The sequence below is a fragment of the Pelodiscus sinensis genome, chromosome 3 (genome assembly GCF_049634645.1).
Source record: "Pelodiscus sinensis isolate JC-2024 chromosome 3, ASM4963464v1, whole genome shotgun sequence".
Lineage (NCBI taxonomy): Eukaryota > Metazoa > Chordata > Testudines > Trionychidae > Pelodiscus > Pelodiscus sinensis.
In genome coordinates, this window is record NC_134713.1 from 165,284,089 (window position 1) to 165,310,452 (window position 26,364).

The window sequence follows — 26,364 nt, forward strand, 5'->3', positions numbered from 1 at the left end:
GTTTTCAAAATTAGAGTTAGTAAAGCCTGCAAACTTCACAGGAACAACTTGTAAAGACATCTCTGTTTAGCTGTTGTGGGTAAGGACCCTTTATGGTTGATACGCTCTGCATAGAGAAGAGTTATAGAAATCTTTTAGCATAGGCCTAGGGTCAAGGAACTTACAAGTATTTACATAGCTCTGGATTATATTTTCCTTTAAAAACAAAAAGTGGAGAATGAAATAGGGATGTCAGTGTGTAGTTGACGACACAATTAACAGATAAGCGTGGGCTTATCGGTTAATACTATCGACTACATGCACTCATCCCTCATCCCCGCTTTGCTACCTCTGTATCACAGGCAGCAAGTGGAGGAGAAATGGGAGCCAATGTGTGCAGGCAGACAGCACCCACAGAGCCTCCCCCCGCCAGAGATAACAGTGTGGGAAGGCAGGTGGGAGCCGGCGTGGGAAGCCTGTTTTAAGACGGGCTCTCTGCATATGCTGGTTTCCACAGAGCCATCTCCCACTGAGGTGTGTGCAGGCAGGAGCTGATGCTTGGGCAGAGCTGGTTTAAGAGCGGACTCCCTGCGAGCACTGGCTTCTGTGGATGACACACACTTCCTCCTCTTCCCCTCTGAGAGAGAGGCAGCAGCATGGGGGGTAGGAGAGCCAGTACACACAGGAAGCAGCTTTCAATCCAGCTCCCCACGTATTGGCTCCTGCAGAGCTGCCTGCCCCCCATGCTGCAGTCCCATTATTGGTGGGGAGAGGGAGGTGGGAGATGGTGCTTTCAGGGAGCTGGCTTAAAAGTCTGCTCCCTTCTTGGACCCCCATATATAAGCATGTAACCACTAACATTTCAAGCAGTTACATGTTTACACAAATACCAGATAGTTAACATCCCTAAAATGAAATACAAATATCTAGTATCAATACAGCATTCAAGATTAAGTATCAGGTATTCAGAAGTCTGGAACATTTGTTTTAACAAAGCAGAACCAAGGAAGTTATTCCATAAACGAACTTAGTCAAATTGTATCTGTCTAGTATTTTGTATTGCTGTTTTCCTTTTTAAATGACAACATGAGCACTTTAGTATACATTTCACTGTGAAAGCCAATAATTGATTAATGTGAAAACATCATCAGCTTATAGAAAAAAAATCATTTTTGTGTTTGTCTAGTTAGAAATGTATGAAAGCAGTGCATAAGTGTAAATTCCATATACAAATTCTACCTTCTTTAACAAGGGTTAACAAAAAAAGTTCACGCAACATTTGGAAAAGATCATATTGACTTGATTAAGATAGTGTTAGAGTAGGTCACATGAAAACTGGCACAATGTATCTTATTTGTAAACAAGGAATAATAAAAAACACATTAGCATAACTAGGGATTAGATCCTCATCCCTTTTATGCCAGGAAATGGGGCCAGAGCAACATAAAAGGTCTCTAGAAACCCAAGATCTGGCTGAGGAACAATTCCCTGGCAAAGAAACTAAGTTTCCTCTGAGGACACCTTATAAGCCATAGTGTACAGACCATGGCTGGGGGTGGGAGGACAGGTGATTGACAGAGCTATGGTATCTCTCAGAGATTCTCGGAGCTCTTCTCTCACAGGGCTGTCTGTTAGAGCGGGGAAGCTGTGACCCAGGGAGCAGCCTTGGATTGGAGGGCACAATCATGGCTTAAGGCCACTGTATGCTCCCTCCTCACAATATCAACCTAAGTATATTTTTCTAGGAGATAGATTTCTAAATAGTAATATTTTGTAGTGTCTAGCACTAAAGGATGACAAAAATATCCTGTTCAATTTATAGTATTTGAATGTTCCCAGTTATGAAGTAGTCCTTATAGCAGCAAGTCAAGTACAGAAGTAGAACTGTCCTTGTTTTACTGACTGCGAAACTGTGTCACATGACTTGCCCGAAGTTGGTACTGTCTGAGGCAAAGCTGCGATTCAGTTGTCTTGAGTGTAGTCCCAAGACTATCATTCTTATTTCCATGCAGTCCTCAACTTTGATTTAGCATGTTAAATCAGTGTGGTTTTGTTTTTCATTTGTTGCTATTTTCTGTTTCCTGTAACCATATAATAATGCTTGAGTTGCACTGCAGTTTGATGAAACAGAGGGGGACACACTTCCCAAAAATTAAGAGACTTATGAATGTGCTGCTGCAGCATTTTAATACATCTTAATAAAGGCTCTTATATTTACATTCTGAATAGTGTGTATTGAATATCATTATGCTTTTACCTTCTCCTACCCATGAGAAGAGTCCAGAACACAATCTTATTTTGTAATTTAAAAAAAAAGAGAGTGAGTGAATCTTTACAAAATGAAGAAATTGCTAAAGTTGATCATTGTCTGTGGGGGGTAGGTGGAACGGAGTGAAAAGGTGTTCTTATACCAAGAACTATGTCTCTTTTTGAATTTTGACAGCAATCAACAACCTAAACTTGAAGCAGAAGGTCATGCGCTTATGACTAAAACAGGTGTTCAAGCTGCTAATGTAAAGCAGGGCAAAAAGAAGAGCAAACCAGTAGCCAATGTTGTAGTACAACCAAATCCTTTGGACCAAACGTGTATCCATCCAGAGTCATATGACATTGCAGAGAGGTAAGTAAAGTAGAGAATTTCTGAGCAGATTGTGGGATTAATTTTTTAAATAGTGACCAGTGATTTTTCTTACCTAATGGAGAAATCTGTTTGAGATTTACAAAATCTCAAAATACATACCAGTTAGTGTGTGGGGGTGTAGAGGTGTGGGGGGGTGTGGGTGTTAATCTCACCTTTCCCCAAAAGAGGGAAGTTCTCATTGTGAATGAAAGACTTGGAATCAATTTCGTTTGTCCTTTTATATGTTTTCTTGTTTTTCCAAAAAAGAGCTATTTTTAGAAATTAAATATGTTTTCATTTCAGTAAGGAAAATGTGTTCCAAAATTTACCTAAAACACACAGACTACACTAGTGAATTTAAAGTGCCCTTATACTGTATCTTTGGACATACCAACTATTAAAATCCTAGTGAATTTTCTTCACACTAACCCTTTCACATTTTCCTCCAAGTGTGACTCTCACTTACCTTGCCACCAGTACTGAGCCCCTTCAATTCCATTTGCCAGCCACCTTATCTACACTACATAACATTCAGATTTTCTGCCTGATGAAGTACAGAAGCAAACTGCTGGTTGTCCTGTAAATCTGAAAATATGGCTTTGTCCCAGCCCTCTCTTATATATTACAGGAATAAATGAAAACTTGAAGTTGATGTTTGTATTTTTGTAACCTCATGTTTGTGCAGTATGAATTCCCTTCCATTTTTCTCCATACATTTAAAGTCTGCAGCAATACCACGAAGTAATGGTAGTAGTAGGTGTAGAATTCTTTTCAAAAAATCTGAGGTAATTAAACTGGATGTTACTACAGATGGATATGACAACTTTATACCTGGCAGACACACATTAAGTGTCTGTGCCCCTCATTGCTTGACATTCTATTGATCTCAGTGGAACTGGTAGCACCTTACTATTCATGAGAACAAAGAGAGGCCATCAGAAAAGTGTTCCATGCATCTGTGATTTGGTAGTAATAAATCTGGTTTTAGAGAAGCTTACATTGTAATCCAGAAATCCACATTTTGCTGAAATGAGGAACTTGTGCTTTCAAAAGTAAACTAACCAAAAAACTGTCTACTTAATACTGAATTTATTATGGATTCTGATCTTCCTACTGTCTATCCTTAAAGGCAATTAAACCATGGTTCTTCTTCGGGTAGTCCCCGTGGGTGCTCCACGTCTGGTGTCGGGCTGGTCCCGGCGCCTCGAATCGGAGCTTGCCAGAGCTGTCATCAACCGGGTCGCGCATGCGCGAGCAGCCTTCGCGCCTTTGAACAGCCGCGCGCGACCCGGTCCCCGCCAGTTCCTCTCATCCGCCCCTGGTTGCGGACGGAGCTCTCTTCATCTCCTCATTTACCTTAAAAAAAAAAAAAAAAAACAACTCTGATATATTTAATTTCTAAGACTGTTAGTTCAGACCGCGGTTCCCGATACTGTGGCCACGGCAGCTTTTAGCCTCGCCGGCTCATTCAAAAAAAAAAAAAAAAGAGAGAAAAGGAAAGAAAAGAATAAAAGAAACGGGAATAAGAGAGCTAGTTAATATACAGAGGTGCGAGACAAACCCCTCTCCACCTGTCAAAATGCCGGGTTCCCCCGGTTTCAAAAAATGCGGCATGTGTAGAGAGTCTATACCGCTTTCAGACGGTCACTCTGCCTGCGTTCGTTGCCTTGGGGAGGCACATATTCCCCAAAAATATGTCCACTGTGCTAAACTTATGACTAGAGCTCGCAAGGAGCAAGAACGGCGACTTAAAGAAATTCTGTTTGATAAGGCACTGATGCCTTCGGCTTCAACAGGCTCCTCTGCCTCAGACCCCACTTTGGAAAAGCGGAGGGCTCCTTCCCCGAATGCGCCTTCACCAAAGAGGAAGAGAGCCTCTCCTGCTAGGTCCCTGCCAATAGCCCCACAGTAGCGGGGCAGCGCAGGAGAGAAGCCGGGTGCCTCTGGTTCCAGGGCAGCCCGCGCACCGGCAGCAAAAAAGCCGCCCGGCACATCCAAGCCTCGGCCGCCGCCGGCACCGCAGGCACCGCAGGAGCCTCTTAAAGGGCCAGTTCCATCGGCACCTACGCTCCCGGTGCCGACCCCACCACCCCCTCACTTAATTCTCCTCACAGGGAGCTGTCCTCAGCACCGCCCGCACCGGGGGTGCATACTACTGAACAAATGCCTGCCTCAGCACTTTCCACTGAACCTACAGCTCTGCAGCCTTCAGGTCAGGAACAGCTACCACCACTGCCTTCTAAGGCACCGTGCAGACCGGATGCGCAGGCGATTTCTCTTTCACCCTCTCCAGAGGCATCACCTCATATATCTACTCATGCTGACCGCACAGCGGCACACAGGAAACATTACAATCGCAGTGTGTCATCGCATCATTACCATAGGGAGCGTACCCCTCGATCGCAGCAATCTGACCCGGAGGAGGGACAGCTTTCTGAGTCAGAACCAGACAGGTCACCTAATGCTAACTCCTCCATACCTTCGCCATATGAAGCTGTAACTCCGGCTGAAACGTCACCCCCTGATGACCTCAAGGAGTTCCAAGATCTTTTTAGACGTGTAGCACAATCCCAAGAGGTGCAATTTACCGATACCCAGGGCAAGCAACATAAACTGTTCAAAAATTTACACCCGAAGCAGCAGCAGAAGATTGCCCTACCGATAGATGAAGCCATTATGGAGGTGGCCGAAGAGATTTGGCAAACGCCAACATCAGTACCACCTACTAATAAAAGAGTGGATAAGAAGTACTTCGTACCATCCAAAGGGCTGGACTTTCTTTTTAATCACCCCCAGCCTAATTCACTGATCGTCGACGCAGTCCGCCATAAGGCAAAGACTCCTTACTTCAAGAACTCCCTTTCGGACAGGGAATCTAAGAAGCTAGATTCATTCGGACGTAAGGTCTACTCTTCCTCAACCCTGCTCCTCCGAATTGCTAACTATGCTGCACTCTTATCAAACCATAATTTTGATAACTATTCCAAGCTCCCCGAACTCATGCAACACCTTCCGGACAGCAAGAGACCCCTTTTGAAAGAGGTAGTTCAAGAAGGATTCACGGCATGCAGAACATCCCTTCAAATCGCCGCTGATGTAGCGGACACCACGGCTGGAGTCATGGCATCAGGTATCGCCATGCGCAGAGCCTCATGGCTATTGTCGGCAGGAGCTCCTAAGGAGCTACAGACCAAAGTGGAGGATTTGCCCTTCGATAGACAAAAGCTGTTTGCCTCCACAACCGACGAAATTCTACACTCGGGGAAGGACTCGCGTACTACCCTCAGAACTTTGGGTATGTACACGCCGCCCTTCAGGCAAAGGAGATACTACCCTTTCCAAAGGAGGTACGATTATTCGTCGTATAAGCAACAGCAACGTGGACCTGAGCAGTCAAAATTCCGACAGCGTCTGCAACGCAAGCGCCAACAGCAGAATCGCCCACCAACCCGACCAGCTTCTAGGCAGCAGGTTTGACTCCTGCGCCAAGGACTCGAACATGTCCCCAGTGGTCATTACACTAAAGCCTGTTTCCAGCGTATTCAATCATCGGCTGAAACCCTATCTCCATCAATGGGCCAGCATTACGTCGGACCGATGGATATTAGAGCTGATAACATCAGGCCTCTCGATTCCGTTCATCTCAGTTCCCCCCACTACCCCTCCCACCTCGGCACTTATCGTGAACCCATCTCACGAGACCGTTCTTCGGGAAGAAATCCTCCATCTTCTAAGTGTAGGTGCCATAGAACGAGTTCCAAGGGAGTTTCGGGGAAAAGGGTTTTACTCCCGGTACTTCCTGGTTCCCAAAAAGTCAGGGGGCTGGAGGCCAATCCTCGACCTAAGAGGTCTAAATCGTTTCATCCGCAAACAGCGCTTCAAAATGACCACGCTGGTCAAGATCATACCAGCACTAAACAAAGGGGACTGGTTCGCAGTCCTAGATTTACAGGACACATATTTCCACATCTCAATCCATGTAGCACACAGAAGATTTCTACGCTTTGTGGTAGGGGACGATCACTTCCAATTCAAAGTACTTCCGTTCGGCCTCGTATCAGCACCAAGGGTGTTCTCCAAAACGCTAGCGGTGGTAGCGGCCCACTTACGCAGAACAGGAGTCACAATTTTTCCCTACCTAGACGACTGCCTGATCAAGGGTCGCACTTACGCAGAGACCTCCCACATGGTGACAGCCACGCTGGCTCTATTCAAATCCCTCGGCCTTGTCATAAACACAGTAAAATCCTGACTACAACCGACACAAATCCTTACCTTCATAGGAGCTCGGCTGAACTCCCTCGAAGAGTGAGTACATCTGTCGGTCGAGCGTTTCCAAGCCATAAAAGACTTGGTGATGACAATCTTGCAGTCCCTTACACTACCAGTCCGCGTATACCTGCAGCTCCTGGGTCATATGGCGGCTACTATGATCATCGTGCGGCACGCAAGACTACATCTGCGGTGCCTACAACACTGGCTGACCACCGTGTACAATCCCGTCAGACACAGTATTCGCAAAACCGTGACGATTCCCTTACGAGTGAAGCAGTCCCTACACTGGTGGACCGACCCCAGCAACGTGCTATCAGGAGTTCCGTTTCACGCGCCGCAACCAGTAAGAGAGATTACCACGGACGCGTCTGTCATGGGCTGGGGTGCTCACATGGGTGCCGAAAAGGCCCAAGGCCGGTGGTCCCCAGTAGAGATGTTGTTGCACATCAACCTCCTCGAGCTGCGGGCAGTATTTCATGCATGCAGGCGGTTCAAGAGGCATATAAAAGGCACAACGACAAGAATTCTCACAGACAACATCGTAGCGATGTACTATGTGAACAGACAAGGCGGTGCTCGTTCCAGGTCCCTTTGTGCAGAGGCAGTTCGACTGTGGAAGTGGTGCATTCGAAACGACATTTTTCTCGTGGCTGCATACTTACCCGGTGCAGACAACACCATCGCGGACGTGCTGAGCAGACATTTTTATCAGGACCACGAGTGGGTAATTCGCACGGATGTCCTCCTACCCCTTTTCCACTGCTGGGGTCACCCGGAGATAGATCTCTTTGCCACAAGGACCAATGCGAAATGCAGAACTTACTGCTCCAGAGCGGGAGTGGGCGCTCACTCCCTGGGAGATGCGTTTCTTCTTCACTGGGGAACATCACTGTTATATGCATTCCCTCCTGTTGTGCTCATTCCCAGGGTACTAGAGAAGATAGTCATGGACAGGGCACTAGTACTGCTCATAGCCCCTGCTTGGCCCAGGCAACCGTGGTATTCGACCCTCCTGCAGCTCTCGACACATACACCGCACCGATTTCCTCACCTACCGGACCTGCTGTCGCAACAGAACGGCTCCCTTCTTCATCCAAAGCTGGACACCCTACACCTAACAGCCTGGATGGTAGATGGTTCAGCACGTCCGAGATGCTTTGCTCAGACCAGGTAAAGCGCATCTTGCTCTATAGCAGGAAAGAATCTACCAGAAAGACCTATCTATCAAAATGGTCGAGATTCGCTCGCTGGTGCACTCCTAAGGACCTCGATCCTCTTATCTCACCACTGAATGTCATACTGGATTATATTCTCCAGCTGCAGACTTCTGGTCTCTCCATATCATCGCTTAGAGTCCATGCAGCAGCAATTGCGGCCTTCCACCTTCCCATTGAAGGGAAGTCAGTGTTTTCCCATCCCATGGTGACAAGATTTTTTAAAGGTCTCGTTAACCTCAATCCACCAGTCAGGCCCCCGCCACCTGCGTGGAGTCTTGACTTGGTCTTAGATGTTCTAACAAGACCTCCGTTCGAACCCCTAGCAACCGTACCGTTGCCGGTCCTTACAATGAAAGTACTTTTTCTCCTTGCTATAACGTCGGCACGCAGGGTGAGTGAGCTTGCAGCACTGATGTCATCACCCCCTTATACAGTTTTTACTAAGGACGCTGTAACATTGAGATCTCACCCAGCCTTTCTACCGAAGGTCTGTACTGAGTTTCACATCAATGAACCAATCGTTCTGCCATGCTTTTACCCAAAACCTCACACGTCAAGGCAGGACGCTCTCCTGCAAACTCTAGACATCCGTCGGGCGCTAGCTTTCTATATAGATAGAACCCGTGATTTTAGGAAAACGGACCGTCTTATTGTTTCCACTTCGGGACACTCTAAAGGTCAAGCTTTATCTGCCCAACGCATCTCGAAGATCATCGTCTCTTGTATTACTACCTGCTACAACATTTCTAAGAGGCCGCTTCTATCACAGCCTAGAGCCCACTCTACGCGAGCAATGGCTACGTCAATGGCCTTTGTCAGAGGAGTTCCATTACGTGACATATGTCGTGCGGCTACATGGTCTTCCAACACGACATTCTCAAGACATTACGCGATTGTGCAGCGCTTGGCTTCCGACTCAGCCCTGGCCTCAGCAATGCTGCCAAACCATCGCATTAGTGATTCCGTAGCCCACGTCTAGTGGATTACTGCTCCGGAGTCACCAGACGTGGCGCACCCATGGGGACTACCCGAAGAAGAAGGAGAGGTTACTCACCTTCGGTGCAGTAACGATAGTTCTTCGAGGTGTGTCCCCGTGGGTGCTCCATGACCCGCCCTCCTCCCCGCTACGGAATCTTCTTGTATTATCTCTTTCAGATGGCGGTGAGAGGAACTGGCGGGGACCGGGTCGCGCGCGGCTGTTCAAAGGTGCGAAGGCTGCTCGCGCATGCGCGACCCGGTCGATGACAGCTCTGGCAAGCTCCGATTCGCGGCGCCGGGACCAGCCCGACACCAGACGTGGAGCACCCACGGGGACACACCTCGAAGAACTATCGTTACTGCACCGAAGGTGAGTAACCTCTCCTTTTCTTGATTCTTAAAAGTAGTACCATTTAAATGTAGTTCAAGTTATGCTGTGTTACCAAGAATCACCAACTGCAGATGAATAAAGTGTGTTACTCTGTTAAGCTGGTCTCAGCATAAGAGCGATTTCCTTCTAAATAAAACAGACTTTTTTGTTCATTAAAGATTGGCCATTAAAATAAATGTGCATACATTTGTGTACAAACAGGTGTGTGAATGTGTATTATTGTTAGCCTTTAAAATTAAATTATGAACTTATGGGTGCCAAGTTAGATGAGTGTATTAAATTCCAAATATTTGGAAGTTTTAACATGGGCTCTTTTGCTGAGAGAAGAAAACATTTTATATAATACCGACCACCTCACCAGGATAGTGATAATAATTGTGAAATAATAAAGGAGTTCAGAGAAGCTGTAAAAATAAAAAGCTCAGTAGGTGAGGATTTCAACTAGCCCCGTATTGACTGGATACACATCACTTCAGGATGGGATGCAAAGATAAAGTTTCTTGACACCTTAAATGACTACTTTTTGGAGCAGTTGGTTCTGAAACCCACAAGAGGAGAGGCAATTCTTTATTTACTCCTAAGGGGAGCACAGGATCTGCTCCAACAGGTGATAGCTGGACCACTTGGAAATAGTGACCACAATATAATTAAATTTTACATCTCTGTGATGGGAAAAACACCACAGCAGCTGAATACTATGGATTAATTAATTAATTAATACGATTAATTTCAGAATGGGGAACTACACAAAAATAAGGGGGTTAGTTAAACAGAAATTAAAAGGTACAGTGTCAAAAGAAAAATTCCTGCAAGCTGCATGGAAAAGTTTAAAAGATGCCATAATAGTCTCAACTTAAATGTATACCCCAAATTAAAAAACACAGTCAGAGAACCAAAAAAGTGACACTGTGGTTGAACAACCAAGTGAAAGGAGTAGTGAGAAACCAAAAGGTATCATTTAAAAAGTAAAAGTTAAATCTTGAGAAATATAGAAAGGAGCATAAACTGTCAAATGAGGTGTAAAAATATAATTAGGAATGCCAAAAAGGAATTTGAAGAACAGCTAGCCAAAAATTCAAATGACTGGTATCACATTAGCTTATCTTCCAATCTTTAAAAATGTCTCTAGAGGGGATGCTAACAATTACAGACCAGTAAGCCTAACATCAGTACTGGGCTTATTAGTCGAAACTATAGTAAAAGGAATTTGAAGAAAAGCTATCCAAAAAACTCAAAAAATAATAGCAAAAAAATGCGTTAAGTACATCAGAAACAGGAAGCCTGCTAAACAACCAGTGAAGTCACTGGATGATGGAGATGGTAAAGGAGTACTCAAAGATAAGGTTATGGCAGAGAAACGGAATGAATTCTTAGCTTCAATCTTCATGGCTGAGAGTGGCTCGATCTTCAAGGCTGAGGGAGATTCTTGAACCTGAGCCTATATTTTTAGGTGATAAATCTGAGGAATTTCAGCTCCTTGAATTACTTCATTCTACTCCTGTGCATCACCCTCTCACCTGTTTTGTTGGAGGAAGTCCTTGAAACCTCTACTCCATCCCCTCCCCCTTGCCAGGAGTTCTGTGTATATCCCTTTCTCCAGTCCAAGATTTCCCCTATTCTCCCTCGTGCTAGGGATTTGTGCGTATTCCCTGTTCCGCCTTGCTGTCCATACTGGGGACCCCCATTCTCTCCCTGCTAGGGGCTCGATGTACCTCACACTCCCTGCTACTTCATTTCAGGAACTATGTCTCCTCCCCCCCCCTTCTCCCCACTTCCGTATTATTTCAGGTTTTAGTATTTTTAAACTATATTTAGAGGATCAACCAATGTGATCTGGGGGTAGTACTGTTATACTGTAATATGTTTAATGGCTGACATAAACTAGCTCTTTGACCTGTAGGCAGTTCTTCAGATGGCTGAAGTTAATGTCTCTGCTAATTGGATGCAAGGGCCTTTGGGTGCCTCACATTTCTCCCTTTCAGTTTTTCTGAATTTTTTTCCCACCAAAATCAATAGGATTCTGGCCATTGATGCTCAGAATAGTCTCTGAAATTTTGGAATTAATCAGCTGTAACATCCAAAAGTTATCATGTCACAGAGAAACAAGGAGAAATGTCCCTGAGTTGACTTAGATGCCATTTCACTTGGCAAATGAAAACATCTCAAAACATTAGAGACACATCAGATTGAAAAATATTATTAAAGGTAATACTGTACACTTAAAAATGAAATAATCTTTCAAATCTAATTTCCTGTCTGCATTCATGCTGTTTGTTTTGGTTTTACATTTCATTCAAAATGAAAAGACTAGTTAGTTATGCATTTGCCTTATACAATTTCACTTTCTGGTTCTCATGTGTTAATAGTGTAATTAAGACCCATATCACCCATGTGGAGCACTTCAGGTAGCAGATATACACAAAAGGCTATATGAAATACATCGGTTATTTAATAGTACACAACCCTACCTTGGGACCACAGGTTTAGCATATCTTGAAAAAAGTGTCATGGAATTTTTAATGGCCAGACATGGCAAGGACCTTAGTTTGGTATCTTATCCAAAGGCTTGCTTGCTCACATCATACATAGTTATTCAGAGGGAAGACTGCCACCTACTGATTCACCAGCTCTACTTCATGCACCACTTATGAGTTCCTTGGAGGTCTTTCATTTGTACTGACCCTGTTAAGCTTGGTGAGTTCTGAAGTGACCACAGCAATGTGGTACGGCTGCCAGCCATGCTATGTTTCATGTAATTTAGCCTTTGTCTAATACAAGTAATTAGAAGACATTTTTTGGCTGAATAATTCTTTTTATTATGCTTCTGACTGAACTCTCAATGTGGAATATGCTGAAATATTTAGACCCCATGTTAAAATTGTAAATATTGTGTCATCTGATATGCTTACATATTTGATTCTGTTGCTTAGTTGTAGAAAAAATGAAAATCAATCTAAGTAAAGTAAGGAGCAAGAAAGATAATGAATTAACCAAAAAAGTAATTTAAAATAAGTGAACAATGAAACCGTTCTTAAGATATTTTTTCTGATTCATCCATGGTTGTTACTAAGAATGTGTGAGTATTTATGTTTAAATGGTTAACCAATAAGTCAGGCTCATGGGTTAACTTTCATAGTTTCACGCAAGCCCTCACCCCTGCTGTCTCTGTATCAGAGGCGGCGGGGCGGGGGGAGGGAAGCAGGTGGGAGCCAGTGCTTGCGGGCAGCTGGCTTTTAAGAAGGACCCCTCGTGCTGCTGCCTCTGCATCCCGCAGAGTTGGCTCCCCCGCTTCTAAACATGTGACCACTGAAAAATTCAGCGATCACACATTTACCCAAAAAACAGTTTAGCAGCCCTAGTTGTTACATTAGACATTTATTAAGTTTCATTTAGTGATAGAAAAGCTCCTGGGTATACTATATGTGAACAAGTAACCTGAAAGTAAAAATGCATTAATACCAGCTTTTAATACCAATTCCCTTTTCTTTGAGTTTATCCTTTAACTTGACAGTGCCTTTTACTAATGTGCTGTAGCTGGATTTCTCAGAGTTTTCATTCGGATGAACAGTATTACAGCTTTAACCTCTCTAGTCTGGTACTCTTTGAGCTGGCATTATCTGATGTCTGGCATGATTTTAGTTAGGCAGATGTCCACTTATCATGAAGAATTTGCCGAACCATTGAAGGTCACTGTTATCTGGCAGCATTACCAACACTTGCACAGCATACTTACTGGGCTCTTAGGGTGTGTCTAAACTACATGGCTCTGTCAATGGAGCCATGTAGATTAAGCTGCTCGGCAGAGGGAAATGAAGCCGCGATTTAAATAATCGTGGCTTCATTTAAATTTAAATGGCTGCCGCGCTCTGCCGACCAGCTGATGATCAGCTGTTTGTCGGCAGATTGGGGCAGTCTGGACGTGCCACGGTCGACAAGGAAGCCTTTGTTGACCGGCGCAGGTAAACCTGGTTTGTCGACGGTAGCGTGTCCAGACTGCCCCGATTTGCCGACAAACAGCTGATCATCAGCTGGTCGGCAGAGCGCGGCAGCCATTTAAATTTAAATGAAGCCACGATTATATAAATCGCGGCTTCATTTCCCTCTGCTGATCAGCCTAATCTACATGGCTCCATCGACTGAGCCTTGTAGTTTAGACACACCCTTAGAAGATATTTAGGCTACGGCTGCACTACATGCTTTGCCAAAAGAGGCAATGCAAATGAAGCATGGATTAGCATTTTCTTGTGCTTCATTTACATAATCTCTTTTGTTCCGTTTTTGCACAAAAACAAACTGTGGGCATTTCCTTTTTGCGCAAAACCCCCTTTTTGTGCAAGATCCTTATGTCTCTCCCGGGATGAAAAAGAGTGTGCAAATGAAGCATGAGAAAATGCTAATCTGCGCTTCATTTGCATTGCCTCTTTCAGCAAAGAATGTAGTGTAGACAAAGCCGTAGGGATAAATTAGAGATAAATAACAGCACAGAACACTGAGAGCCAGGACTGACAGCTGTAAACAAACTTTATAGGACTGCAGGAAACTTGGCTATATCCATGAAAAGTGCACATCCAACTAAATGAAATCCTACCAGACCATGAATGTTGCCAGATCAGAGTGTGCTGGTTTAGAGAAGTTCAACCTGTACAATCACTGTCATAAAATATACCCCAAAAATAAAACTTGTGAAGTTATAGGTTAAGGCAGGGGTGGGCAAAAGTTCCCTAATTAGCCTGGGGGGCAGGAGATTGAATGAAGCCTTCTCCTGCCTTGCCAAGAGCACGTGGCACTTTGAAGCACTGAATGCTGCTCGCAGGGCAGGGGGAAGAGCAGAGGAGGCTTTGCGTGCTCCCGCACCCCCAGGTCAATCAGGGCCTGGGGATGGGGGAGCTGTGTGAAGCTTCCTTTGCCCTGCTCTGGGCCTGCGAGGAGCCCGCATGCTCCTCGCAGGGTAGGAGGAGGCTTCCTGCACTTCCTCACCCCCAGGCCTGGGGCGGGGGAGTGTGCCAAGCCTCTTCCAGGGCATGGTTGCCTAGTGGGAAGGGAGGGCAAAGGGGTTCCCCCACCCCCAGACCAATCATGGTCTGGGGGTGGGTAGCCCTGCCCTTCCCACTTAGGCCCTGCCCCTTCCTGTTTAGGCCCCACCCCTTCTGGGGTGGCCCCTGGGCAAAAATTATTGCCCACCCCTGCCTTAAGGCCAAAATTGTCAAAAATAGGGTGTGTCTAACAAGGCTATTAAATTATTATTCAGGTACCTAAATGAGTGACCTGATTTACAGAAGTGCTGCGGCTAAAATACATAATTTCCCTTTATGTTGAATGGTGTCAGCCTGTTATGTGCTCCATAATCTGAGAGAGAATAAGGGGGGACTTTTCTGGCAGGATAGGGGACTGAGGCAGAGTGCCTGGCCTGAGAGTTTGAGCAGCTGGACATCAGCACCATGAGAGTAAAGTTTGTGAATTCACCAGAAGTTCCCTCCCTGGGCTTGTTGATGGTCTGGGAGACCTCCTGGGAGGAGGTGACTGGCTACAGTGTCATAACCAGCTCCTGGCTCTCGGGCATCAGCAGCTAGGTAGTCTCTTCCTCGTGCTTCTCCACCACCTTCCTCTCCTCCTGTCTGGACTTGATGACCACAGTGGGGGAGCTGGCCTCCCTCCCTCAGAATGGCATCCAGCTGGTTGTAGTAGCGCCAGGTGTGAGGTGCTGCCCCAGAGCATCCACTCTCTTCCTTGACCTTATGAGATGACTGGTGCAGCTCCTTGCTTTTTACCCTGCACTGCTAGGCATCCCTGGATTATCCTTTGACCCTGAGACAGCTTGCGATTTTGCCATAGATCTCAACATTCTGCTAGCTGGTTTGGAACTCATGCAGAGTGGCTTCATCTTCCCATACCTTGATGAGTTACAAGATCTCCTGGACAGTCCAGGCTGGTGCTTCTTTGTGCGCCTGTGAAGTGAAAGCTGTGGGAGCAGAAGTACTTTCCATCATCACCAGTGTTCCTTCTAACATTTGCTATGCTTGGATGGGTTGAATTTTCTTTTGGGTAGGTTAAAATATCTTATGTATACCACCAATATTGAGGTTGCATGTGGATGTGCACTGTGTCCCAGTACACACACAAAACCTAGGTATAAATATATATTTTTAAACAGTCCATAGATATGGAAGGCAGTATATTAAAACAAGGGACAATTAACAAGGAGCAGTGCTTAAGATGTTTATTTATTATAAAATTAAATAAAGAAAACTAACACTACCCTTGGAGTACGTGCTAAACCAATCTGAGTCAACTAGAAATAGTCATGCTCTCCTTGAAAATATTAATACAATATTTACTGACACTAGAAAGGAGAGTGAAAGGTATTCACTCAGGCTTATATATTTTCTCTGGGGAATGTTTAGGATCCATGCTATGCAATTGAAACAAATCTGTAAAACAGATAAAAGCTCTGGTTTGAAACTTTCACTTTGTGTGTGTCACTAACTCAAAGATTTGACGCCCCCAGAGCACTTGTCCAGAATCCAACTCCAATTGAAGGGCTAAAAAAATTAAGCAGGATCCATGGTAAAGTTCTTCCAGTGTTAAAATTTACTATATATTAACTAGTGACACAGGATTTTTTTTAAAAAAATCATTAAGATCGGAGTTTGCAGATACCTTAACTTTTTAAAATGTTTTAAAGAATCCTTTCTTACCTTAAGCCATTAAAACCTATGTAAACTTTGTTTGAAATGTAATCATGCGAATGTCATGAGCTAGGCCTTTTATTTTAGTATTCAAAAGCAGCCTAAAAGCTTTTAACCCACTGAAATTTTGGTACTACCCCATGCAACCTGCTCCAGCCCCAGAGAGAATCCTATGTCTGCTGCCCAACTAGGACTGATGTGCTGAGACAGACAGGATTTGATTCTTGCTGCCTGCAGCCCAGATGGAAACAAGTTACGACACACCAAACAAACTCCCCTTTGTTCCTCTCCCACACTGCACAGATGCCAGCACCACCACCTCCCATTTCCCCCACCTGCCCCATGCAGTTTGCTCCTTCTCTCCCAGCCCAGGAACCTAGAGGAGCATGCTGGATTTCCTCACAGGAAGCTGCAGACAAACCCGGCTGCTGTAATCAGATTGCTATAATCAAACCTCTCCCGTACTTACTGCACACTCCAAACTCCCTTCCCCTCTGGCTCCCTCCCATCCTAACCACGTACTTCCTCCCTCCCTCCTCCTTATGTCCACTTCTGTACCAGCACACTTGTTGTTTGGAGCAGGGAGCTTCTGCTGCTCAGGGAGTGCCCCTCCCAAGCAAGGAAGCTCTCTGTGTGGCAGCCCTAAACCTCTGGGCAGGGCTCAGTTAGCAGCTATAGGACCACCCTGCCATGCAGCTTACAGGGAGGTTAGGTCATCACAGTATCCATCGGATAGCTGGAAGAACTTACGGCATCATGTCCCGCGGTGTGCTGCTTGCTTGCGATGGGCTTGCAAGGCTGGTCCCATGGGACAGGCCCTTCTACGGTTCCTGAGGCTTTTTTAGTGCAGCAGAGGATAGTAGAGGCAGAAGTTCTGGCCAGAGCAGTCTTAGGGTATGTCTACGCTATATGGCTCCGTCGATGGAGCCATGTAGATTACCTTTATAGACATAGGAAAATGAAGTGGTGATTTAAATAATCGCCGCTTTATTTAAATTAAAATGGCTACCACGCTGTGCCGATCAGCTGTTTGTCGGCACAGCGCTGTAGTCTGGATGCTCCGTGGTTGACATCAAAGGCATTTGTCAACCTCCCCGGTATGCCTCGTGGGACGAGATTTACCGGGGAGGTCAACAAATGCCTTTGATGTCGACCGCGGAGCGTCCAGACTACAGCACTGTGCCGACAAACAGCTGATCGGCACAGTACGGCAGCCATTTCAATTTAAATCGCCGCTTCATTTTCCTATGTCTACAAAGGTAATCTACATGGCTCTGTCGATGGAGCCATGTAGTGTAGACATGCCCTATATCTGCAGGAGGCCTCCTGGAGGCCAAAAGCATCAAATTTTTTGCAACTCTGTATCTATACTAGCATAACTTCAACCGTACATGATTGGGAATAGCATTACTCTTAGTGAAAAGCAGTACAGACATGAACCTGCATCGCCCCTAAGGGCGGCAAAATTGGGTTGGTAGTGTAGACACATCACTTAGAAAATTGACTGTAGGGAGCTAAATTTGGTTTAAAGTCCTAGTGTAGACCAGGCCTTGGTGAACTGAGGGCTACCTCTGTAGTCACTGGGTGCTAAGCACTTTTGAAAGTTGACACTTATTTAGATGCTTAAATAAGGAGATTTTAGTCTTCTATTTTTGAAAATACTGTACCTTGAGGTTAGCAACACTTATCATATGGTACAAACTCTGCTTTTAAAATCCTAAATGTGGGAGACTTATTCCTATAGAAGTGTGGCAGCGTGTCGGGGTTCCCCCGCCTCCTGCAGCCCCGTAATGGCACGAACAGACTCCACCAGCCAGTAGAATAGAGGGAGTTTATTGCTTCTCCAGGATACAGCACAGCAAAGATGTCATCCAGTTACAGGGCAGGCCTAGGATGCCTCAGCCCCCCTTGAGATGGGGGAGACTGGGCCCCTAAATCCCAGCCCGTTGCTTAGTCTGCTTCCTCAATGATACCAGACAGAAACTAAAAACGCCCCCTTCCAGCCCTGCCCCCCAGCCAAGGGCTGGCCTCTCCTCCTTCCTTTGTTTCTTTCCCTGGGAGGCAACTGGTCAGACAGGTTGGGAGCCCCTTGCATAATGACTCATTCCCTGTCCTGCTGTGCCGTGCTACAGACAGCAGCCAGCAAGGTACCAACACTACATCACAAGAAGGTTTTCAGAACTGTGTTCATTATATTATTGAATCCACGTCGAGCAGGGCTGGGCAGGAGGCTATCAGCAAGCCGTATCCAGCCCACATAGCTCTTTCATCCTGCCTGCAGCAGCTCCCAGACTCATTGCTTGGGAGGCAGGAGCCCTTTTAACTCCTGCTATTTAAAGGATTTGCACCTCCCTGGCAGCTCCCAGGCAACGTGTTAGCAGTGGACCAAGAGCTGTGAGCCTTTTCAACAGCTTCTATTTAAAGGGCTCACGCCTTTCCCGTGGCTGCTAAGGCACAAGCCCATTAAACAGAAGCAATTGAAAGGGCTCACACCACCCAGCCCTGTCGCTAATGCATTGCCTGGGAGCCCTTTCAGCTCTTGCTATTGAAAGGTCCCCCATCTTCTGTCTAAGGCCCCACCCCTTCCAGGGTGACCCACAACCACATCCAAAACTTATGAAATCCCCCCCTTCAAAAAATTACTGCCCACTTCTGTCTTGGGGTGGGAGAGACTTATTTTTCCTTCTTCAACAACTATCATTGCACAATTTGGAAAGTCACAAGGTTAAACCCTATTATTACAGTACCATGGAAAATGTGCTATGCATTGTACAAAGAAATTGCAAGGGTCATTCTCTGCAGGGGGTTGTCCATTCTTCCATGAGAAAAAATATTTAACAAAAATTGTATTGTATTAAAAAGTTATCAGGTGTAACTGTTTGTTTTAAAACAAAAATAAGCCAGTAATTCTTATCCACCACTCTTATCTAAATTTTAGAGGCACACGTCCACATTATAGATTCATGATATACAAAAATAATCTATTTTTCAGACCAGAACCAATTATACAGCTGATTTAGAAACCCTTGAAAAACAGGGGGTTTCATGATGGAAATACTGTGGTAATCTTTAGTAATAACAGAGCAAATGGTGCTGATATAATTGATTTATGGCACTAAGTCTTTTTAACTAAAAATCTGTACAACTTCGGTAAAATAATTTGAAAACATTTTGGTGATGATTTATGATTTTTATGATTTTATAATATGCTATACAGATTATCAAATTTGTTTTGTTCATCGTTTTCACTCTGTCAGAGCCTTTCTTTATGATGCATTCTACAAACATCAGAACATGCTCAAATATTCTGAATTAAAAAGAAAAGAAAAATATGGTCTCCTAGATCTTAAACCAAAGGAATTTCCGCATAATGCCTTTGTGGGAAGCATATTTTCCTGCAAATCTGGGGCTGTGTTTTAAGTTTTAGAGATTTCTAAATCAGCTATAAAATTGGCACTGATCTGAAACGTGTCAAGCAGAGTCACCACTTCAGAACAATTTTAAACCAAATTTATTTGTGAACATCAGTTTACAGTGGCATACCACCCTCTATACAATTAACAGAGCAAGTACAAGTTATCCACGTTCTGAAGAAGTATTGTAAAAAAAGCTACTAGGAAAACAAAGACAACATGTAAGAAGTCCTCAAGAATTTAGAATCAGGTAATAGTCATATTGCCTATAACATTTTTTTATCATTGTATCCATCTGCTGGACTTAGTGGGTATCCACTAACTAAATCTAAACATTTGTGTTTAAACAAATATATGCATCCCAGGGAAAATACTAAAGGTTAAGGTTACAATTCTGTCACTAAAATCTGAGATTTCATGACTTTCTGGGACCTCTGTGACTACTTGTGAGGCAGGGCCGGAGCAGCTGTCAACCTCCAGGGCCACCAGAACAGCTGACTGGCGGCCAGCCTCAGAGTTGCCAGAGCCATGTGGGGGAGGACAGGAGAATCAGCACTGCAACAACTGACCGACAGCCAGCCCCAGGACCTCTGAAGCAGTAGTGGAGCTAGAGCAGCTACGAACTAGCACAGCTCTGTTTGCACCCCTCCTGATGTTTTTAGTAAAAGTCCGGGACAAGTCACAGATGTCAGTGAATTTTTTTATCATTGTCCACAACCTGTCCCGGACTTTTACTAAAAATACCCATTACATAATCTTAACCTTACTCATTTAATAAAGGACAGCAACCAGCGTATGTATATGATGTACACAAACTGCAGCATATGGCATGCAGGTTATATTTCAGTGAGACTGACAATTTAGGAATCTTGTGCCTCTGATCATAAAAGGTGTTTAAAGATGTGATTTAGCAGTATTCAAGTGGGAATCTCCTTTTGCAAATTATACAATTGCAAGACTTTGTCTTGTGTAAGCTGATGTAACAGTGTGGTTGGTTACATAATGAGATTTCTTTTAAATGTATTTACAAGATTGCTTAAATGAAATATTTATGCTTCAGCCATATTTTGTGTATCTATAATGCTATGATCAGTACTCCCTTTGATATAAAAACTTAATCATATGCTTAAAATTAAGCACATTACTTAAATCTCATTGAAATCAAGTGCGTGAAGTTAAATGCTTTGCTGAATTAGGTCTCATCTTGGTGTTATTTTAAGATGGGATTATTTCTGTTTAGATCACATCTTTGAAATTTGCTAAAGCAAAGGCAGTACCCCTGCAGTGTTCCACCATTTGTCTGTAATTTGGATTCCAATTTACAGTAGATTTCCGATAATCTGGCACCTTTGGGACCTAGATGGTGCCGGGTTATCAGGTATGCCAGAGTACCGAGAAGTACTATAAGGGGGCATACCCTCAACCCAATCCTCCTTCCCTTCCCTCCTCTTCCTTCTCTTCCCCTCCCCTCCCCTTCGCCAGAGCCAAACACGTCCCCTCCCTGCTGTAACCCAGTCCCTCTTCTCTCCCAACCTTATGTCCGGGTCCCAAGGCAGCTGCCTGTGCTCAGTGGCCAGCTGCTAGCAAGTGCAGGCTAGACATTATGTGCACTGGGGACCGTGAGCGGAACAGCGCAGGCCAGGAGCATGCATGCGGCTCTCAGCAGCCCGGCTGTGAGAGCGGCTGACCGGAACACTTCTGGGTTCCAGTTGCTGCCGGACTATAGGGAGTGCCGGACAACTGGATGCCAGACAATTGGAGTCTTACTGTATTATGCAATACTCAGAATAAATAAGTGTATCTCAGAGACTTTGAGAAGCCTTGTGACATTCCTTTTCTTTTATTTCATACCAGAATTCCCAGATGCACCTATTACTCTTGCAGGTTGCTCTATTGAACAACAAGATCAATATCTATTTGCTCTGTAAAAAACAAAATAGTCTTTTTCAATTCACCTCATATAGATAACATAGTGAAATCTCTATCATGAAAGTTGAATTTACAAATGTAGCATTATATACAAAAAATACCATTCAAAATAAGTATAAACCTTTAGAGCCTACAAGTCCACTCAATTCTACTTCTTGTTCAGCTAATAACTCAAGAACAAGTTTGATTACAAATTACAGCAGACAATGCTGTCTGTTTCCTATTTCACTCATTGGCAAACCAAGCACCATCTAGACCATTCCTAATAGATGTTTGTCTAACCTGCTCTTAAAAATCTCCAGTGAAGATTCCACAATCTCTCTAGGCAATTCCAGTGGCTCACTACCCTGGTAGGAAGTTTTTCCTAATGTCCAATCTAAATTGCCTTTGCTGCAGTTTAAACAAATTTCTTGTTATATCCTCAGAGATTAAGAATAATATTTCTTTCTCTTTTCCTTGTAACAACCTTTTAGGTACTTAAAAAAATGCTACCATGTCCCCTCTCAGTCTTCTCTTTTCTAAACTAAACAATGTTTTCAGTCTTCTTTCATAAGTCATGTTTTCTAGACATTTGCATATTTTTGTTGCTCTTTTTTTAACTATTTCTAATTTGTCCACATCTTTCCTGAAATCTGGTATCCAGAACACAGTACTCCAGTTGAGGGTTAGTCAGCATGGAGTAGAGCAGAAGAATTACTTTTTGTTTCTTTCTTAAAATGCTCCTTCCAATACATTCTTGAATGTTTACTTTTTTTCCCCTCTTTTTGCAACAGTTGCCTTATACTTAACTTATGGTTCAGTATGAATCCCAGACTGTTTTCTGCAGTACTCTTCCTTAGGCTGTAATTTTCCATTTTATATGTGTGCAAGTGATGTTCCTTCCTAAGTGCAGTACTTTACATTTGTCATTATTGAATTTCATCCTGTTTACCTCAGACCATTTCTCCAGATATATATATCTATATAAATACATAGATATAAATATCTCTATTGACTTGTTGTTAAATATTCACACTAGAATATTTTTCTAAGCCATTTAAATATTTTCATAATGTTTGAAAATTAATTTTGTACCCAACAACCAATTAACTTAGAGAATACACAAATATTACATGACAATTTTATAATCCAACACAGCAGCTGAAATATTAAGAGTTTATATTATGTTGGTTTTTGGTACCACCGCAACCTTCTTTAATTTGCATTGTGAATAAATAATACTTTGATATTTATAATTGTTTGGCCCATATAGTTTAACTGTTATATAGTACTGGGAAATATATAGCTTCTATCTAGCTAAGAACATGCTAATACAAAATTTTGTTTTTGAAGTGAAAGTATTGCATCACCATTAACTCATGAACACTCTGACAAGATGTAATGGCATATCATGTTCCACTGTTAGCTCTTAAGTCACATTGCTGGAAATGATTACATAAAACAGAATGACTATGACTAAAACCTATATGTAGCTTTAAGAACTACTGTACATCACAAAGAAACTTCTTGTTCAAAAATAGTTTTTAAATGCACTGCAATTCTCTTTTGGAAATGTGTTGCTTTTTTAATTTTCTTTGTATTGTGCTCAGAAATTTTCTTTAAGCACTGCAAGGTCTGTGTTTATAATTTTGTGCAGATGTGTATGTTAAGAGAACATGATTTGCTTATTTGTTACATCTATGCTGCTTTTCTTACTTTATCTGAGTAAGATGGATGAAATTATGTATTAAATAAAAACACCAGTGACTTAGCATGACCATTTTCTTCATGTTCTGTAATAGCCCAAAGGCTGCTCTAGAAATGAAAGCTTTCTGTAGAACTTCGTGAGTAGTATGTAATAACCTCCTCCAGTTTTCATTTAAAAAAAAAGATTCTGATAGCTTTATCTCAGTTGACATGCCTTTATATGAAAACAATTCCTAATTAACTGAAACATTCAGTATCTGAAGATGGGGGGCAATATATTCTAGTGTATTAAGATTGATCAAAGTCATGACAAAAAATCTCACCTTTAACATAATTTTTGTGGAATGTTTTATGTATTGAGTTTCCATGGAGATATGATGGATGCTGCTAAACTCTATATTTAACCGCTAATTACAATTTTTTACTTTACTAATTTGCATACACAAGAAAATAGTCGGAGAAGAGATTGTTCATTACAAAGTCTATAATTTGGTTTCTTGTAGAACTGGAACTGTCAGTTACAAATTTGTTAAATTATTATTTCTAAATAAGTATCATACAGATTAAGCTTTTAACATAACAAAAAAGTAAGTAAGGGAAGTTGCTTGTCACCTAGTTTATTCATATTTTTTCTAACTATATCTTTTTTTTCTGACCTTGCCGTCACCCAAAAAAAGTGCTCTAAATAAGAGAGCATTTAACTTTGTTCTTAGCAGTGACATTTAAAAATATTGATGATCAATATAATGCATTACTGCTGAGAGAGAGCTTTGGGCTTTATATTGATTTTTGTTCTAAATGTCCTCAGGACACACACATTTGAGTGAAAAATGATATTTGAAACATGTAACCAAATTAAAGTCTTTTTTAAACAATTACATCTATAATCACTAATTAATATGGAAATATTTTAGGATATAGTTTCTCATCAGGACCTAAAAGATTATGAATCTCTAAAATAATAATTTTATTCTTTCTATTGAGGATGCTTATGTTTTTTGGTGTTAGGCATTTTTATAATACTACAAACATTCTAGTTTTATCAGAGTTGTCACTATTATGAGCTGTTAACAAAAGGAATTTAGGCAAAGACAGTTCCTCTGAAAAGACGCCCTGTTCAGGAAGGTACTGAAGCAGATGCATAATTTTAAGAACATGAGTAATTCTCCTGAAGTCAGGGTAAGTGTCATACTTAAGTATGTTCCTGAAATGGAACCAAATTTCTGTTCTTGACCTTAACAGTATTAAACTATGAATGGTAACTTTGGACCTGATTCCTACCATTCTCACTCATCTGTGAAATCCTTATCCTTAGTCCATTATCTTCAATGGTATTCCAAAACTAAGGAAATTTGTGTGAATAAGGATTTAAGGTCTTTCTCAGAGCCCTATTTCTTACTCTTTTTCTTCCCAAAAATCAGCACATAATCCTATATCCTCATCCACACATTTGAAAGATCTGTATATAATTTTTGTGAATCTGTCAGCATTCCATGTGGTTACATTTTTTTAACAGCGAAATCTACCCTGTTATAAATTTACAACATGAACGTACTTTTATGGTGAAAAAATGTTACTTGGAGGTAGTCAAGATGAATTTTCCATTTGTGGTAAAATAAAGCCAAGAGCATGAATGTCAGCAGGCTTGTTTATAGGTCTGCTTTGTGTAGCATATATTATTTAGGACATTGAGTCAGGAGGCTGGCTGTTTGTAGGGATTGTCATGTTACATCTGCCATGTCAATCAAAGCTCAGGCAGCTGTTGTCTGTCACTGGTGTGGCGTTGTCCATCTTTCAGCACTTAACAGTCAGCAGCTCTTTCTTAGCTGTGTTGTGCAGACCATACTGCACAAACCTGCACACATTTTAGTACAGTCTATGCAGCCACTATTAATATTCTTTTCAGGTGGAGGGAGAATAGTGCATGTCCTTTATCATCTTGATAGTGCTGCTTTGTATAAAGCCAATAGATTAGATAAAATTACAGTTGGTGTAAGGGAATATGCTTATGTGAACAATTTATAATGATGTTGGTAAAAATTGCATTTGCTTTGATACTTTGCCTTGTTATCCAACCAGTTAAAATCATTTGGCAATAGTAAAGTGATACCAAAAGTTGAAAATTATTTAGTTTAAAAAAAAAAAGAGGATTCAGGGCCTATGCCTATTACTGAATTCTTGTGTTGTTTTAGTGGTTTTGTAGCCACATTTTCAAATGGTTATTTTTAATGCTCTTCTCTCCTTGTGTGAAAGAACCACATAAAAAGGGGAGGCTGATTGACACTGACTACAGGAGGGGAAGCTGTGAAACAGACTATATTCAAAGTGCAGTCCAAGCTAAAAATAATCTGAAAAATAGAGAAAATAACTTTAATAATTTTCAGAGGTAATAATCTTATGAGTTACTTTTATTTAGAAAAAATTAGGAATATAACTTATAAACCTACAATATCCCTTTGCTTAAGCCAACTCTGAGGGGTAGAGGATATTATCCACATTTCAACTGAGACTGAATTGCCCATGTCACATAGTAAATCAATGGCAGAACTGGGTAGAATTCATAAATTTTGATTTACTGTTGTGTGGTGAAGTCCTGGCCCCATTAAAGCCAATGGGAGGTTAGCCACTGACATCATTGAGGCCATTTTACCTTTATTAATATTCCTTTGATTTCCTTTTTTGAAAGAGAACATAAGTAGTCCCATGATTAATATCAATTTAAGATTTGCAAAATTCCATAGTAATTAGGTTGATATATATTTAACTCTTCAAGCCCCCACTGGAAATGACATCTCTGTTCCATGAGCACAGAAGCATGCATTAATAGCAATTCAATGGAGAGCAAATTCTGCTTGAAAATCAGCTGCAGCATCAGAAGTGCAATGTCTTTGGCTCTGAGGGAGGAAGTCAGTGTTTCACAAAGTCACTTATTTTATTAGCAGAAAACTAGACATAAGATAGAAAGGTAGAGCATAGGAGAGCTATCTATTCTATTGTCAGATTGACACACAGACCCCAGGTAGAAGAAATATAATACTTCATGCTCCACAAAATACTTCTCAGTTGTGCCTTTAAGGCACAACCCTGCATTGGTACATGTCCTTGTTTCATTCCTCCTCAGCTCAGTACCAGTTGCCTGCGCTGGGCTCCTCAGTACTGGCCTTTTCAATGTCTGAAGGGAAGTTCTTCC

The 26,364-nt window shown here is 42.6% G+C and overlaps 1 protein-coding gene across 4 annotated transcripts in view; it reads left to right on the forward strand.

Moving 5' to 3' along the window:
• The window catches only part of SRBD1 (S1 RNA binding domain 1), a 236,501-nt gene that overhangs the window by 194,315 nt on the left and 15,822 nt on the right, over window positions 1–26,364 (forward strand). For all 4 annotated transcript variants that reach the window (XM_075925416.1, XM_075925414.1, XM_075925415.1 and 1 more), the window contains one exon: window positions 2,423–2,599. In XM_075925416.1, the coding sequence (XP_075781531.1) occupies window positions 2,423–2,599 (177 nt within the window). The remainder of the gene's footprint in view (window positions 1–2,422; window positions 2,600–26,364) is intronic.